The sequence below is a fragment of the Pristiophorus japonicus genome, chromosome 14 (genome assembly GCF_044704955.1).
Source record: "Pristiophorus japonicus isolate sPriJap1 chromosome 14, sPriJap1.hap1, whole genome shotgun sequence".
Classification (NCBI taxonomy): Eukaryota; Metazoa; Chordata; class Chondrichthyes; family Pristiophoridae; genus Pristiophorus; species Pristiophorus japonicus.
This window is the reverse complement of record NC_091990.1, coordinates 79,837,181-79,855,728: the sequence shown is the minus strand read 5'-3', so window position 1 is coordinate 79,855,728 and position 18,548 is coordinate 79,837,181. Positions and strand designations below refer to the sequence as shown.

Below are 18,548 nucleotides of genomic sequence, written 5' to 3'. Positions count from 1 at the left end.
TCCCGGGGGAGGAGGGGGGGCCTCAGTCCCGGGGCAGGAGGGGTGGGGGGGGGCGGACACACACTCAGTCCCGGGGGAGGAGGGGGGGCCTCAGTCTCGGGGGAGGAGGTGGGGGGGGCGGACACACACTCATCCCGGGGGAGATGGGGGGGCTCAGTCCCGGGGGAGGAGGGGTGGGGGGGGCGGCGGACACACACACAGTCCCGGGGGAGGAGGTGGGGCCTCAGTCCCGGGATAGGAGGTGGGGGGGGGTGGACACACACTCAATCCCGGGGGAGGGGGGGGACACACTCAGTCCGGGGGGAGAAGGGGGGGGCTCAGTCCCGAGGGAGGAGGGGGGGCTCAGTCCCGGAGGAGGAGGGGTGGGGGGGGCGGCGGACACACACTCAGTCCCGCGGGAGGAGGTGGGGCCTCAGTCCCGAGGGAGGAGCCTCAGTCCCGGGGGACGAGGGGGGGGCCTCAGTCCCGGGGGAGGAGGGGGGGGGGGCGGACACACTCTCAGTCCCAGGGGATGAGGGGGGCCTCAGTCCCGGGGGAGGAGGGCCTCAGTCCCGGGGGAGGAGGGGGGGACCTCAGTCCCGGGGGAGGAGGTGGGGGGGGGCGGACACACTCTCAGTCCCAGGGGATGAGGGGGTCCTCAGTCCCGGGGGAGGAGGGGTGGGGGGGGGGGGGCGGACACACACACAGTCCCGGGGGAGGGGGACACACACTCAGTCCCGAGGGGAGGGTGGGCTCAGTCCGGGGGCAGGAAGGGGGGGGGGGCCACTCAGTCCCGGGGGAGGGGCTCAGTCCCGGGGGAGAAGGGGGGGGCTCAGTCCCGGGGGAGGAGGGAGGGCTCAGTCCCGGGGGAGGTGGGGGGGAGACACTCAGTCCCGGGGCAGGGACGGGGCACTCAGTCCCGGGGGAGGGGGGATGGGGCGGAGGCGGCACACATTCTGTCCCGGGGAAGGAGGGGAGGGCACTCAGTCCCGGGGGATGGGGGGGGGCGGAGGCGGACACACACTCAGTCCCGGGGGAGGAGGGGGGGCTCAGTCCCGGGGGAGGAGGGGTGGGGGGGGGCGGCGGACACACACTCAGTCCCGGGGGAGGAGGGGGGGCCTCAGTCCCGGGGGAGGAGGTGGGGGGGGCGGACACACACTCAGTCCCGGGGGAGGAGGGGGGCCTCAGTCCCGGGGGAGGAGGGGAGGCCTCAGTCTCGGGGGAGGAGGGGTTGGGGGGGGGGGGTGCGGACACACACTCAGTCCCGGGGGAGGAGGTGGGGGGGGCGGACACACACTCAGTCCCGGGGGAGGAGGGGGAACATCAGTCCCAGGGGAGTAGGTGGGGGATGGGGCGGACACACACTCAGTCCTGGGGGAGGAGGTGGGGGAGCGGACACACGCTCAGTCCCGCGGGAGGGGGGGAGACACTCAGTCCCGGGGGAGCGGGGGGGCACTCAGTCCCGGGGGAGGGGGGATGGGGCGGAGGCGGCACACACTCAGTCCCGGGGGAGGAGGGGAGGGCACTCAGTCCCGGGGGAAGAGGTGGGGGGAGCGGACACACACTCAGTCCCGGGGGAGGAGGGGGGGCCTCAGTCCCAGGGGAGGAGGTGTGGGGCGCGGACACACACTCAGTCCCGGGGGAGGGACACACACACTCAGTCCCGGGGTGAGGGTGGGCTCAGTCCGGTGGGAGGGGGGAGGGCTCAGTCCCGGGGGACGGGGGGGAGACACTCAGTCCCGGGGGAGGGGGGGGGGGCACTCAGTACCGGGGGTTGGGCTCAGTCCCGGGGGAGAAGGGGGGGGCTCAGTCCCGGGGGAGGGGGGAGACACTCAGTCCCGGGGGGAGGGTGGGCTCAGTCCGGGGGCAGGAGGGGGGGGGGGGCACTCAGTCCCGGGGGAGAAGGGGGGGGCTCAGTCCCGGGGGAGGAGGGAGGGCTCAGTCCCGGGGGAGGGGGGGGGCACCCAGTCCCGGGGGAGGGGGGATGGGGCGGAGGCGGCACACATTCTGTCCCGGGGAAGGAGGGGAGGGCACTCAGTCCCGTGGGATGGGGGGGGGCGGAGGCGGACACACTTTCAGTCCTGGGGGAGGAGTGGGGGCTCAGTCCCGGGGGAGGAGGGGTGGGGGGGGGCGGCGGACACACACTCAGTCCCGGGGGAGGAGGGGGGGCTTCAGTCCCGGGGGAGGAGGTGGGGGGGGCGGACACACACTCAGTCCCGTGGGAGGAGGGGGAACCTCAGTCCCAGGGGAGTAGGTGGGGGGGGGGGGGGCGGACACACACTCAGTACTGGGGGAGGAGGGGGGGCCTCAGTCCCGGGGGAGGAGGTTGGGCGGGGGAGGAGGTTGGGGGGGCGGACACACACTCAGTCCCGGGGGAGGAGGTGGGGGGGGCGGACACACACTCAGTCCCGGGGGAAGAGGGGGGCCTCAGTCCCGGGGGAGGAGGAGTGGGGGGGGGGGGGAGGGCGGACACCCACTCAGTCCCGGGGGAGGAGGTGGGGGCAGACACACACTCAGTCCCGGGGGAGGAGGGGGGGCTTCAGTCCCGGGGGAGGACGTGGGGGGGGCGGACACACACTCAGTCCCGGGGGAGGAGCGGGGGGCCTCAGTCCCAGGGGAGGAGGTGGGGAGGGCGGACACACACTCATCCCGGGGGAGGAGTGGGGGCTCAGTCCCGGGGGAGGAGGGGTGTGGGGGGCGGCGGACACACACTCAGTCCCGGGGGAGGAGGGGGGGCTTCAGTCCCGGGGGAGGAGGTGGGGGGGGCGGACACACACTCAGTCCCGTGGGAGGAGGGGGAACCTCAGTCCCAGGGGAGTAGGTGGGGGGGGGGGGCGGACACACACTCAGTCCCGTGGGAGGAGGGGGAACCTCAGTCCCAGGGGAGTAGGTGGGGGGGGGCGGACACACACTCAGTCCTGGGCGAGGAGGTGGGGGAGCGGACACACGCTCAGTCCCGGGAGAGGGGGGGAGACACTCAGTCCCGGGGGAGCGGGGGGGCACTCAGTCCCGGGGGAGGGGGGATGGGGCGGAGGCGGCACACACTCAGTCCCGGGGGAGGAGGGGGGGCTCAGTCCCGGTGGAAGGGGGATGGGGCGGAGGCGGACACACACTCAGTCCCGGGGGAGGAGGGGGGGCCTCAGTCCCAGGGGAGGAGGTGGGGGTGGCGGACACACACTCAGTCCCGCGGGAGGAGGTGGGGCCTCAGTCCCGGGGGAGGAGGGGGGGGGGCCTCAGTCCCGGGGAGGAGGGGGGGGGCCTCAGTCCCGGGGGAGGAGGTGGTGGGGGGCGGACACACACTCAGTCCCGGGGGAGGGACACACACACTCCAGTCCCGGGGGGAGGGTGGGCTCAGTCCGGGGGGAGGGGGGAGGGCTCAGTCCCGGGGGACGGGGGGGAGACACTCAGTCCCGGGGGAGGGGGGGGGGCACTCAGTACCGGGGGTTGGGCTCAGTCCCGGGGGGGAGAAGGGGGGGGCTCAGTCCCGGGGGAGGGGGGAGACACTCAGTCCCGGGGGAGGAGGGGGGCACTCAGTCCCGGGGGAGGGGGGTGGGGCGGAGGTGGCACACACTCTGTCCCGGGGGAGGAGGGGAGGGCACTCAGTCCCGGGGGATGGGGGGGTGGAGGCGACACACACTCAGTCCCGGGGGTGGAGGTGGGCCTCAGTCCCGGGGGAGGAGGGGGCAGCCTCAGTCCCGGGGAGGAGGTGGGGGGGGCGGACACACACTCAGTCCCGGGGGAAGAGGGGGCCTCAGTCCCGGGGGAGGAGGAGTGGGGGGGGGGGGGAGGGCGGACACCCACTCAGTCCCGGGGGAGGAGGTGGGGGCAGACACACACTCAGTCCCGGGGGAGGAGGGGGGGCTTCAGTCCCGGGGGAGGACGTGGGGGGGGCGGACACACACTCAGTCCCGGGGGAGGAGCGGGGGGCCTCAGTCCCAGGGGAGGAGGTGGGGAGGGCGGACACACACTCATCCCGGGGGAGGAGTGGGGGCTCAGTCCCGGGGGAGGAGGGGTGTGGGGGGCGGCGGACACACACTCAGTCCCGGGGGAGGAGGGGGGGCTTCAGTCCCGGGGGAGGAGGTGGGGGGGGCGGACACACACTCAGTCCCGTGGGAGGAGGGGGAACCTCAGTCCCAGGGGAGTAGGTGGGGGGGGGGGGCGGACACACACTCAGTCCCGTGGGAGGAGGGGGAACCTCAGTCCCAGGGGAGTAGGTGGGGGGGGGCGGACACACACTCAGTCCTGGGCGAGGAGGTGGGGGAGCGGACACACGCTCAGTCCCGGGAGAGGGGGGGAGACACTCAGTCCCGGGGGAGCGGGGGGGCACTCAGTCCCGGGGGAGGGGGGATGGGGCGGAGGCGGCACACACTCAGTCCCGGGGGAGGAGGGGGGGCTCAGTCCCGGTGGAAGGGGGATGGGGCGGAGGCGGACACACACTCAGTCCCGGGGGAGGAGGGGGGGCCTCAGTCCCAGGGGAGGAGGTGGGGGGGGCGGACACACACTCAGTCCCGCGGGAGGAGGTGGGGCCTCAGTCCCGGGGGAGGAGGGGGGGGGGCCTCAGTCCCGGGGGAGGAGGGGGGGGGCCTCAGTCCCGGGGGAGGAGGTGGTGGGGGGCGGACACACACTCAGTCCCGGGGGAGGGACACACACACTCAGTCCCGGGGGGAGGGTGGGCTCAGTCCGGGGGGAGGGGGGAGGGCTCAGTCCCGGGGGACGGGGGGGAGACACTCAGTCCCGGGGGAGGGGGGGGGGCACTCAGTACCGGGGGTTGGGCTCAGTCCCGGGGGAGAAGGGGGGGGCTCAGTCCCGGGGGAGGGGGGAGACACTCAGTCCCGGGGGAGGAGGGGGGCACTCAGTCCCGGGGGAGAGGGGGGTGGGGCGGAGGTGGCACACACTCTGTCCCGGGGGAGGAGGGGAGGGCACTCAGTCCCGGGGGATGGGGGGGGTGGAGGCGGACACACACTCAGTCCCGGGGGTGGAGGTGGGCCTCAGTCCCGGGGGAGGAGGGGGCAGCCTCAGTCCCGGGGGAGGAGGTGGGGGGGGCGGACACACACGCAGTCCCGGGGGAGGAGCGGGGGGGGGGGGGGGGGGGGGGGGGGGGGGGGGTGGCGGACACACTTTCAGTCCTGGGGGAGGAGGTGGGGGCGGACACACACTCAGTCCCGGGGGAGGAGGGGGGGGCCTCAGTCCCGGGGGAGGAGGGTTGGGGGGAGCAGCAGACACACACTCAGTCCCGGGGGATGAGGGGGGGCCTCAGTCCCGGGGGAGGAGGGGTGGGGGGAGCGGCGGACACACACTCAGTCCCGGGGGATGAGGGGGGTCCTCAGTCCCGGGGGAGGAGGGGGTGAGGGGGTGGACACACACTCAGTCCCGAGGAGGAGGGGAGTGGGGGGGGGGGGGGGAACGGACACACACTCAGTCCCGGGGCTGGAGGGGGGGCCTCAGTCCCGGGGGAGGTGGTGGGGGCGGACACACACTCAGTCCCGGGGGAGGAGGGGGGGGGGCTCAGTCCCGTGGGTGGTGGGGGGCGGACACACACTCAGTCCCGATGGGGGGTGGGGGGGCGGGGGAACACTTAGTCCCCTGGGGGTTAGGATCCTGCTGGTGTGGAGGATAAACACCAACAGTCTGGTTGGGGGCGAGCGGCCTGTTTCTCTTATGTAATTGCCCTGTAATTCTACGTTTATTGGCTTAATACAAAGAGGGTGCATTGTCCAGCAGCTGAAGTCTGGGAATACTGTGGGCTCTGTTCTTTATATCTGCCACAGGAAGCATAGTGATCCCTCCCCATCCGTTCCCCCATCTCCATCCCTCTCCCCTCCCCATCCCTCCCCCGTCCCCATCCCTCCCCCCCTCACCATCCCTCCCCCCCTCACCATCCCTCCCCCCCTCACCATCCCTCTCCCCTCCCCATTTGTCTCCCCCATCACCAGGCAATGTACTCAGCAGGTCTGACATTGGAGGTGAGACAATTCCTGCAGGGAGGAGAATATGTGAGCAAACCATGGTGCAGAATCTCAGAGTCTGCAGATAACCTGGGAAACTCTCGTGTTTGTTAATTCCATGAATGTTAAATGTGGTCTTGATTCACCATAGGTTCAGGTAAATGTCCAAAAAACAAACAGCATACTCACAAAGAAGAGGAGATTGAAGAGGAAAAGGAAGTACTTGGTGGCTTTGATGCAGCCTTTCCCCATTTTGCTCAGTCTATGGCCTGTGTGGAGAGAACGTAAGGGAGACTTATTACAGAATGGTGCCAATCTCTACACCTCCTAATGTTTGAAATGAGGTTGAAATGATATGATGCTGGCCAGTGAGGTGTAGGAGTGTGGAGATTTACCCGCACCACAGGCAGATAGTGGAAAGGGCAACTAGACTCAGCACATAGTGAGATCCTTAACCCCACCACTGGGCCACCTTTAACCCCACCACTGGGCAGCCCTTAACCCCACTGGGAAGCCCTTAACCCCACTGGACGACTCTTAACCCCACTGGGCGACCCTTAACCTCAATGGGTGACCCTTGACCTCACTGGGTGACCCTTGACCCCACCATTGGGCGACCCTTAACCCCACCATTGGGTGACCCTTAACCCCACCACTGGGCCACCTTTAACCCCACCACTGGGCGACCCTTAACCCCACTGGGTGACCCTTAACCCCACCATTGGGCGACCCTTAACCCCACCATTGGCTGACCCTTAACCCCACCACTGGGTGACCCTTAACCCCACCACTGGCCGACCCTTAACCCCACCACTGGGCGAACCGTTAACCCCACCACTGGCCCGCCTTTAACCCCACCACTGGGCGACCCTTAACCCCACTGGGCGACCCTTAACCTGCTGCACCAGAGCAGGGCCGGCCTCAGCCCAGCACCAGAGGGAGGAGGGGCATCGGGACCTGGGGGGCCGGCTGGGCAGGGGGAAGCATCCTGGGCGCTCAGCACCGGACGGAGGAGCGAGGGGTGGAGGGTTAGGCCCCCGTGACCTAGGAGGAGGGACCAGGGCTCTCAGCACCAGACGGGGGGGTTAGGCCCCTCCCCCGAGATCTGGGGGAGAGGCCTCGGGATCTGGGGGCCTGGGAGGAGGGGCCTTGGGACCTGGGAGAGGAGCCTCGGGACTTGGGTCGGGGGGGGGGGAAAAAGAGTCCTGGGCTCTCAGCACTGGACGGCGGAGGGAGGGAGAGGGGGTTAGGCCTCCGTGACCCGGGAGGGGAGGCCTCGGGACCTAGGAGGAGGGGCCTTGGGACCTGGGAGGAGGGGCCTGAGCTCTTGGGACCCGGAACGTTGTGAAGCAGTTTGTTAAGCACGGCCCCCATATGCTGACTGACCAGACTCGCCACTATTGGCTGTATTTTGGCCACAATGAAACATTTCATTCCCCGACTCTCGACCAGGTCCCATGAATGAAGAACTCCAGGTTCCAGGTCGCTGTGATCAGGCAACACGTCGTGTACCTCAGACAGACAGATCTTGGCAGCCATTTGTTTGTGTTTGTTGTGAGACCGGAGGCACGGTTACACCGGCTGGTCTCAAGCCAACCTGCATCCCCCTGAACCTTCACACTTCACACTCTGACTCTTTCACTGAGACTGCAACCAAGGCAAAGCTGGTGCAGAGCATAATCCCAGACACTTACACCACCGAGATTATCAACAACTCCAAGTCTGCAAACCAGCTCACAAATCCAACCCCAATACCACAGACAGGGCCAGACACTCCTGTCTAGCCCACTCCAGGAGTATCAGAGACAGACACTCCCGTCTAGCTCACTCCAGGAGAATCAGAGACAGACACTCCCGTCTAGCCCACTCCAGGAGCATCAGACAGGGCCAGACACTCCTGTCGAGCCCTCTCCAGGAGTATCAGAGACAGACACTCCCGTCTAGCCCACTCCAGGAGCATCAGACAGGGCCAGACACTCCCGTCTAGCCCACTCCAGGAGTATCAGAGACAGACACTCCCGTCTAGCCCACTCCAGGAGCATCAGACAGGGCCAGACACTCCTGTCTAGCCCTCTCCAGGAGTATCACAGACAGACACTCCTGTCTAGCCCACTCCAGGAGTATCAGACAGGGTCAGACACCCCTGTCTGGCCCACTCCAGGAGTACCAGTTCTGGCTGGATCACGTAAAGCATTATCGGGCCCTGCTCTCCGCTGCCAAAAGTGTTCACTATTCCAAGTGGAATGCAAAGATAATCCCTGGCTTCTCTTCTCTTCTCCAGTACAAGCCATCTTCTTCAGCCCCTCTCCTCTGCCTCCTCTAAGCCCCTTCTTAAGCCCCTCTCCTCTGCCTCCTCTACATGTACCTCCAACAAGTGTGAGGAGCTCATGGACTTTGTTGTCTCTAAGATTGAGACCATCTATTCAGCTGGCCCTGCCGCTTCCACTAGCCCACCCGGCCAAACTTCCCCTAAGGTTCCCCTCTGCTCTCGCCCTGAACCCACATCTTTCTCTCCAATCTTCTCTCATGCCCTCTCTGAACTCACCCTGTCCATCAGACCCACTTCCTGTTCCCTCAACCCTAATCCCACCAAACTACTGACCACCCAACTTCCCTTCCTGGCCCCCATGTTATCTGATATTGTTAACGGTTCCCTCTCCTCAGGTACTGTCCCCCTCTCCTTCAAATCTGCCGTCATCACCGCCCTCCTCAAAAGACCCGCTCCTGACCCCTCCATCCTTGCAAACTACCACCCCATCTCTAACCTCCCTTTCCTCTCCAAAATCCTTAAATGTGTTGTCGCCTCCCAAATCCATGCCTATACTTCCTCGAATTCCCTCTTTGAATCCCTCTAATCAGGTTTCTGCCTCAGCCACAGTACTGAAATGGCCTTTATCAAAGTGACAAATGACATCCTGTGCTGTGACCATGGTAACTATCTCTCCTCGTCCCTCTCTGCCTGTCTGCAGCCTTTGACAAGGGTGACCTCAAATTCCTCTTCCAACGCCTCTCCTCTGCTATCCAGCTGGGTGGGACTGCACTCGCCTGGGTCCATTCTTGTCTATCCGCAGCCCTTTCTCTAACCGGCCGTTTCTGGGGAGGGGCGGGGGGGGTTATGTGAGGGGGGGTTATGTGTGTGGGGGGGAGGGGTTTCTGTGAGGGGGATTCTGTAAGGGGGCTGTTCTTTGAGGGGGGGTTTCTGTGAGGAGGGGTTTCTCCGAGGGGAGGGGGGGTTTATGTGGGGGGGGGGGTATGTGAGGGGGGTTTCTGAAACGGGTGGTTCTGTAACGGGGGGGTTCTGTGGGGGTGTGTTTCTGTGAGGGGGGGTTTATGCGAGCGGTCTCAAAGGGGGGCGGGCAATGCGCTCTGACAAATTACCGCTCGAGGAATCTACTCCAAGTTATGATTTGGCCGACTGTGCCGTGTTTGTTATCAATCCCAGCACAAATCCCGGGGGACTCTCCTCACTGCCTTTCTCCATAGCAACCGAGCTCCCCTGGCGACCATGCTGTGCACCTTTCCCTTCAGACACTGACTAACCCGAGGATGGTTAACCGTGTCAAGGACACAGCAGGCCCCTGTCAAGGTCACCTCACTATTACTGTGTTTACTGCAGTGAAACCTAGCAGCCAACCACCATCAAAATGGTAATGACTGTTAGAAAAGGGTTTTAAACCAACAGACCTTGTAAGGTAAACAGTGCATGAAACTCACACAGGAAGTTAAATAAACTGCATCACATGGTACTGAATATTACTGAGGCCCACAGCAGCTCACTGCATCGGAAAACCATCTCCAGCCACTTCACACAAACCCACGGACAGCATCGCAATTCGAAAGAACCAAAACCCTTCAACTGACTCCCCCCCGCATGGAATAATAGCAAAATTAATCCTTTCCTACTCACACCCACTGTCCAAATCTTCACCACACCACATTATCCACAGAGCTCCAGGGGTAAATTCACCACCATACCGGCAGGTTGGACCCTGGTTTGTGCTGTTAGTGGTGGGGGCAATGGGGGAAGGGGAGAGCAGGGCTGGGGCAATGGGAGGGAGGGGGAGAGCAGGGCTGGGCAATGGGGGGAGGGGGAGAGCAGGACTGGGGTAATGGGGGGGAGGGGGAGTGCAGGACTGGGGTCATGGGGGGGAGGGGGAGAGCAGGGCTGGGGCAATGGGGGAGGGGGAGAGCAGGGCTGGGGCAATGGGGGAGGGGGAGCAGAGCTGGGGCAATGGAGGGGAGCAGGGCTGGGGCAATGGGGGGAGGGGGAGAGCAGGGCTGGGGCAATGGGGGTGGGGGAGTCTAGAGCTGGGGCAATGGGGGGAGGGGGAGAATGGAGACCAGAGCTGTCAGTCTCGGTGCAGTAACCAGTGTGGTGAGGTGCTGCTCTATGGTTTAAAAAGTAAGAACAGGAAATGCTGGAAATTTCAGCAGGTCAGGGAGAGGAAGCAGAGTTAACGTTTCGGGTCGATGACCTTTCCTCAGAACGTTCGAACTATGACGAAGGGTCATCGACCTGAAACGTTAACTCCATTTGTCTCTCCACAGATGCTGCCCGACCCGCTGAGATTTCCAGCATTTTCACTTTTATTCCAGATTCCAGCATTCGCAGTATTTTGCTTTTGTATTTGTTGAGTAAGAACAGGGTTGGGCCCAATTGTGGAGCCCTGCATAGTTGAGTTGCCGTGTTCACTGCCTACATTGGCATGAAAATAGCAACGTGGGCAAGGTGTTGGTGTAGTGCCAGGGCCAATGTGTGCCAGCCCAGGGGCATTGCTGTCAGGAGGGGGCGAGGGGGGGAGGCGGGAATGGAGCATGAGTGAACTCGTGGAAAGTGAGGCACTTGTTGTTAAGTATTACTCCCTGCGGTACACCACAGCCAGAGAGCACAGTACACATTCAGGCACCAGTGTTCTTTATAATTCAGCACACAATGCGTCTCGCTCTGTTTCTGGGGTTGAATGGCTCGGGTACAAAGGTCGCCCATTTTCAATCCGGCAGCTGGAGCCAAGCACTGAATCTCCAGCCATGCAGTAAATGTGTTCCTGGGGATTGGGCACTGTGTTCCGCACCTTTCTGTCTGTCTCTCGGAGTCAGAGGATCTATTCACTTTCAATGTATAAGAATTCTATATTTCAACTTATTATAGAGCAGTCAAAGCGGTGGCACGTGACTAGTTTGCTGTGAAGTGCGAAGTGAAGGGGTTTACTGGTTAGCTTGTGCATGTGTATAAATATACAACCTCCCTCTGTACACGGGGCAGAGCCTCATTGCATCAGCTAGCTCCCGTTGGCCTTTGATCAATTGAAGGGTCCGTTATATAACGTGGGTTGATTGTCGGTGCTTGTCTGATTGCTGGGTGACAATATTTGGGGGGGCTATTGCTAACAAGTGTCAAAGGGAGTAATTCTCAGCACAATTAGTCAGTGCACAATCTTCATCTGAAACGAACTGCTTCCGTCCTGTAACCTTTTATATTCGTCCTTTACAAACACTTATTCAATTCCCCTTTTAAACAATGCCTCAATAGTCACGTGTGTAAAGGATTTCGTGGTATAATATCTCTGGGTGATATAAATCCTTCTAACTGTCCCCTTCATTATTTCGTCACATTCCTCACTCTCTGACCCCTTGTTGCTGAGTCACATCTAACAGAAACCATCTTTCATGATGCATCCCTAAGGATCTGCCCCCAAAGGAATTGAAACAGAACGTGAATGTTGTGTGCACTATGTGGGACAACATTACATGTGTTGTTGGGGTTATTTATATTGAGAAACACTGGAGCAGTTTCAAATACTGTACAATTGCCACTGTCACTGTGTATACGTGAAATAACTGAAATAACAATAATCGTCGCTTCCGTCTTACCAGAGTTCATCTCTCGCCAATTAGAAAGTGGAGAACAAACCAAGGTCTACACTCCCCAATCTACAGTCCCACACTCTACTGTCACTGTTGGGCGGGAAACTCCTTTCACATGTATCACTTTGCATTTTTCCGCTTGAACTGCTGACTCCAGTAACCTCTCCTGCCCTCCAGCCACCTCTCACATTAATCTTCAGATTGTCACACCACCTCATTTGATATAATATCACTGGCACCAGTATAACACCAGTCCGTGCTCCGTGTTCAGTCAGAGTTCAGTCCGTGCTCCGTGTTCAGTCTGAGTTCGGTCCGTGCTCCACATTCAGTCTGAGTTCAGCCCGTGCTCCGTGTTCAGTCTGAGTTCAGCCCGTGCTCCGTGTTCAGTCTGAGTTCAGTCCGTGCTCCACATTCAGTCTCTATGTTCATTCTCTGTGATCTTTGACGCCTCTCTCATGTTAACGAGGTTTCACCTTCAGCACAGAACTTCAGGCAGCTTTTGTATAAAGTGGTACACACACAGTTAAAAACAATAAGAGATTGGATGTCACAGTAAGATTGCAGAATGATCAAGGACTAATTCAGCCAGGCCCGCAAGAGACGGAGGAGGGAACATGTGGATATAGTGGATCAGACTCCAGCCCCATTTTCATTTCATCCCTCCTCCGATCTCATTTTGTCGCTGGGAGAACAAGCAGTCAAAGTGTCACAGATCACTGCCTACGCCTCTGGGAGCTGTTCCAAATCAGTCCCTCAGTGTTTCAGGCTTTTCAGACCGGGAGGCCGCTTTCAGGGGTCCACTCGTCTCTTGATGATATTAGCTGGCATGTTCTCGGTGAGCTGGCGCACACACAGGGGGACCACGTGTCGCCACACCCCTGATGTCCATCTCACTGCGATGCCAAAAGACCAGGCACCTTTCCCTGCTGGCTGGCGGAGGGAGCACGTAGCAGGCCCCTGCTTCACAACCAGAGGCAGCAAAGGTCAGCTCACCTGCTGCCGCAAGGTTCTGGAGAACTTGCCCCCTCACAACACCGACCCAGCATCGCACCTGTAGGGATCGAGGTGGCCCTTGTTGCCTCTGCTCCCAAACCAAAATGGAACTTCCGTAAGGCATCCTGGCCCACCCTCAGTCCGAAGAATGCTCAAACGACGACGGTCGTGTGGCTCCACTTCTGAAAGTGCGAGCTGCCAGATGCATCCAGCAGGCTACAGGCAGGAATACCTTGCTGGTCCTGGGAGAGCGACTGCAGTCAGGAATACTGTGCTGGTCCTGGGAGAGCGGCTACAGGCAGGAATACCGTGCTGGTCCTGGGAGAGCGGCTACAGGCAGGAATACCGTGCTGGTCCTGGGAGAGCGGCTACAGGCAGGAATATCGTGCTGGTCCTGGGAGAGCGAGGGACAGCCGCCACAGTTCGATGTCACTCAAGACCCTGACACACCAGCAGTACTCGTTGATACCTTGGACGACGGCCGGTTAACCCGATGGCGAGACCTCACTGGGACCTGGTTCCCTCAACTCGGCGACTTGGCACTGCCTCACTGCCGCAACACGACGAGCCAAAGGTCAGCGCAGCCGCCATTGCGGTCTGCCTCCCGATCGACGCAAAGGTGACGACTGCCACCGAGAACAAACGCAGAGTGAAAGCGCTGCTCAATCTCTCGGCAAGAAACAGCTCCACATACCACCTGTCAGCTGGCCTTCACCGTGGGTCAGGTGGACACAGCACTGACAGCAACCACGTCTGGAATTTCTCAACAACCAGGGCCCAAATGGACAGATGGGGCTTGTCAATCTCACTGCCAACATCCCCGACACTGGGGTAATCCCCGAAGTCTGGCGCCATTCCAAAATCGCTGCCATCCTAAAGCCGGGTAAACCATCCAGTGATCCCAAAAGCTGCGGCCCCATCGCCCTTCAGTCTACGCTCAACATGGTGGCTTAATGGCTCGTCCTTACCTGGGTAAAACCTGCTTTAGAAGCTGCCCTCCCAAATGAGCAGGCGGCTTCAGAGAGGGAAGAAGATGCCCTGACCAGGGCCTTGAACTCACTACCAACATTGGAGCCGGGTTCCAGAGGCAGCTGGAGACTGGAGCTGCCTTCATAGACTGGTCATCGGCCTACCACACTGTCTGGTGCAAAGGCCTGCTACTGAAGCTTTCAATTATCATCCAGTGTCGCAAGACCCTCAGGCTTATCAACATGAGTCACTGTACGTTCTGCGTATATCTTGGTGACAAGACCAGCCGAACAGAGACACTCAACATCGGTCTGCCACAGGGGTTGGTGCTCACACTGGCCTTGTCAGCATCTACATGGCAGACATGCCCTGCACCAAATCCCACAAATTCGGCTATGCCAATGACATCACGCTACTGACGCAGGCAGCAATTCCAGAGGAAGCAAGTTGGACGCTAACAAGCGACCTGGACCTACTGCACCGCTACTTCCAGACCTGGCGTCTCCGTCCCACTCCGGAAACGTTTGTGTCAGCATTCCAGCTGAACGACATAATCGCCGGGAAAGAATGCAATGTTTCCTTCTGCGCAAGGGGACTTACTCATGAACACCACCCAACATACGTGGGCGCCCGCTGGGCAGGACTCTCACCATCGGCCCCATCTCACCAACACCGCTCAACAGGTAAACCATGGTAAACCTGGTCCGGAAACGCACTGTAACATCATGGGGGAGCACAGCCAGAACACTTGGCACCGCAACAGTGGCCCTACTTTGCTGTAAAATACCGCTCTGCCTCAGGGTCCTGCAGCCGCCACACAAAGATGGTGGGCGTGCAGAAAAAGACCACCATGAGGGCAGTGTCAGGGATGCTCATGTCCACGCTAACCGAGCATCTCCTGGTGCCGTCCCACATTGCCGCAACTGCCCTTCGATGCTCCATGAGATGGAAAAGGTCGTGAGCAACATCGACCTTCCCATTCGGCAAGACTTGAAAAACCCAGCACCAAAGTGCTTAGAATCACGTCGGCCATTGTGGGAAACAGCGGCCAATATTCAGACAGCTGGGATCAACCCACTGTCCAGACAGAGGGAATCGTGGGGGTACACACAACATAAATAACCAGCACCCCATCACTGAACCAGCAGCACAGGTCCCTGGCCTCCACCTCCCTCGAAGGCCGTGGGCAGTGCTCAGCCCAATCCGCACATGGCACGGACGCTGTGCCCAACTGCCCCACACGTGGACGGTGAGAGACGGCCCAAAGTGTGACTGTGACACTGAGTCCCAGACACTGGAACACCTCACATCGACCGGCCCACAGAGATCTGTGTGTCTCAGACCCTGGAACACCTCACGTCGACCGGCCCACTGAGATCTGTGGGACCCAGACCCCTGGAACATCTCACATTGACCGGCCCACTGAGATCTGTGTGTCCCAGACACTGGAACACCTCACATCGACCGGCCCACTGAGATCTGTGGGTCCCAGACCCTGGAACACCTCACATCGACCGGTCCACTGAGATCTGTGTGTCCCAGACCCTGGAACACATCGACCAGCCCACTGAGATCTGTGTGTCCCAGACCCTGGAACACCTCACATCGACCGGCCCACTGAGATCTGTGTGTCCCAGATACTGGAACACCTCACATCGACCGGCCCACTGAGATCTGTGTGTCCCAGACACTGGAACACCTCACATCGACCGGCCCACTGAGATCTGTGTGTCCCAGACACTGGAACACCTCACATCGACCGGCCCACTGAGATCTGTGGGTCCCAGACCCTGGAACACCTCACATCGACCGGTCCACTGAGATCTGTGTGTCCCAGACCCTGGAACACATCGACCAGCCCACTGAGATCTGTGTGTCCCAGACCCTGGAACACCTCACATCGACCGGCCCACTGAGATCTGTGTGTCCCAGATACTGGAACACCTCACATCGACCGGCCCACTGAGATCTGTGTGTCCCAGACACTGGAACACCTCACATCCACCGGCCCACTGAGATCTGTGTGTCCCAGACACTGGAACACCTCACATCGACCGGCCCACTGAGATCTGTGTGTCCCAGACACTGGAACACCTCACATCCACCGGCCCACTGAGATCTGTGGGTCCCAGACCCTGGAACACCTCACATCGACCAGCCCACTGAGATCTGTGTGTCCCAGACCCTGGAACACCTCACATCGACCGGCCCACTGAGATCTGTGTGTCCCAGACCCTGGAACACCTCACATCGACCAGCCCACTGAGATCTGTGTGTCCCAGACCCTGGAACACCTCACATCAACCGGCCCACTGAGATCTGTGTGTCCCAGATACTGGAACACCTCACATCGACCGGCCCACTGAGATCTGTGGGTCCCAGACCCTGGAACACCTCACATCGACCGGCCCACTGAGATCTGTGTGTCCCAGACGCTGGAACACCTCACATCGACCTGCCCACGGAGATCTGTGGGTCCCAGACACTGGAACACCTCACATCGACCGGCCCACTGAGATCTGTGGGTCCCAGACCCTGGAACACCTCACATCGACCGGCCCACTGGGATCTGTGGGTCCCAGACCCTGGAACACCTCACATCGACCCGCCCACTGAGATCTGTAGGTCCCAGACCTTGGAATACCTCACATCGACCGGCCCATTGAGATCTGTGGGTCCCAGACCCCTGGAACACCTCACATCGACTGGCCCACTGAGATCTGTGTCCCCCAGACACTGGAACACCTCACATCGACCGGCCCACTGAGATCTGTGGGTCCAAGACACTGGAACACCTCACATCAACCCACTCACTGAGATCTGTGGGTCCCAGACCCTGGAACACCTCACATCGACCCACTCACTGAGATCTGTTGCGGGAGGCACCTCATTTCTCCACTCGGCATCTCAGGAGGCCCTTGAATGGAGAGCCAAACTAGGCATCCCATAATAAGCTTCTCCCATCGTACGAAGCAACAACAAGTCATCCACTAATTCACACAGCAGGGTCCCCTCCCTCTAAAGGACTTATCAGCCCTTCCCCCCATCATCATCGTAGGCAGTCCCTCGGGGTCGAGGAAGACTTGCTTCCACTCTTGGCATGAGTTCTTAGGTGGCTGTACAGTCCAATACGAGAACCATGGTCCCTGTCACAGGTGGGACAGATAGTCGTTGAGGGAAAGGGTAGGTGGGACTAGTTTGCTGCACACTCCTTCCACTGTCTGCGCTTGATTTCTGCATGATCTCGGCGACGATACTCGAGGAGCTCAGCGCCCTCCCGAATGCACTTCCTCCACTTAGGGCGGTCTTTGGCCAGGGACTCCCGGGTGTCAGTGGGGATGTCGCACTGAGGGTGTCCTTGAAACGTTTCCTCTGCCCGCCTTTGGCTCGTTTGCCATGGACGAGTTCTGAGTAGAGCGCTTGCTTTGGGAGTCTCGTGTCTGGCATGCGGACAATGTGGCCCGCCCAGCGGAGCTGATCGAGCTGGTCAGTGCTGCAACACCTGCAAAGCCACAGCCAAGGCTGTGAACCGGACGTGTGATAACCCACAGGCTGAGCCCAGAACACTGTATATAGAACACTGATAGAACCAGGCATGTTCTAGCCCAGAGCACTGTATATAGAACACTGATAGAACCAGACATGTTCTCGCCCAGAACACTGTATATAGAACACTGATAGAATCAGGCATGTTCTAGACCAGAGCACTGTATATAGAACACTGATAGAACCAATCATGTTCTAGCCCAGAAACTGCATATAGAACACTGATAGAACCAGACATGTTCTAGCCCAGAACATTGTATATAGAACACTGACAGAACAAGGCACTGACAGGCGCGGTTGAAAAGAAAGCAGTGAAATGAGAAGAGAGAGGAATGCGTGCAACGATAGAGAGTCAGGGGTTGTGGGGCAGGGTACAGACAGCTGGTGCGCAGAGCCTGGTGAGGTCAATGCGTGCAGGGGGAGGGGGGAACCACAACAGATGAGTAACATCTACCCCAGGGACCCAGGAAGATGTGAAATCTGCAACAGAGAGCAACAGGAAGTGGGCAGGAGAGGAAGCCCCTACATTACTGAAATATCACAACAGGAAGAGAGTGTTTACAGCCCGGGGAGAGTTATTGCAGAATATCAGGGAACGTTCAAGGGGCAGGAAGCACATAACTGAGTATATTAAAAGCAAACTTTCCGACAGCTGAATCTTCTCAGATAATGTGGTTCATATGCAGCTAAAGAATATTAAATGGTGGGCCATGCCACATGTAGCTCCCCCTGATCCAGAGAGGATGTTTCCCTTGTGGGGGAATCTAGAACTAGGGGGCATAGCTTCAGAATAAGGGGTCGCCCATTTAAAACTGAGATGAGGAGGAAGTTCTTCTCTCAGAGGGTCGTAAATCTGTGGAGTTCTCTGCACCAGAGAGCTGTGGAGGCTGCGTCATTGAATATATTTAAGGCAGAGAGACAGATTTTTGAGCAATAAGGGAGTAAAGGGTTATGGGGAGCAGGCAGGGAAGTGGAGATGAGTCCATGGTCAGATCAGCCATGATCTTATTGAATGTTGGAGCAGGCTCGTGGGGCCAAATGGCCTACTCCTGCTCCTATTTCTTATGTTCTTATGAGCAGCAGGGAGTGATGCACTGATCCATCGTATGAGGCTCCCGCCATTAGAGAGCCCTGTCCACTCTCACTTACCGTCACAACACCAGGCTGTCAGGAAGAGCAAATGTAATTTAGCTCAACACTTTTGCACTTCTTTAATGGATGAATCCAGCGACCCACATTCTCACCGTGTCC

The 18,548-nt window shown here is 60.3% G+C and overlaps 1 protein-coding gene across 2 annotated transcripts in view; it reads right to left on the bottom strand.

Moving 5' to 3' along the window:
• LOC139279419 (CD82 antigen-like) overlaps window positions 1–18,548 on the bottom strand; it is a 121,794-nt gene that overhangs the window by 91,297 nt on the left and 11,949 nt on the right. For both annotated transcript variants that reach the window (XM_070898530.1, XM_070898529.1), the window contains exon 2: window positions 6,114–6,193. In XM_070898530.1, the coding sequence (XP_070754631.1) occupies window positions 6,114–6,176 (63 nt within the window). In that variant the 5' untranslated portion in view covers window positions 6,177–6,193. The remainder of the gene's footprint in view (window positions 1–6,113; window positions 6,194–18,548) is intronic.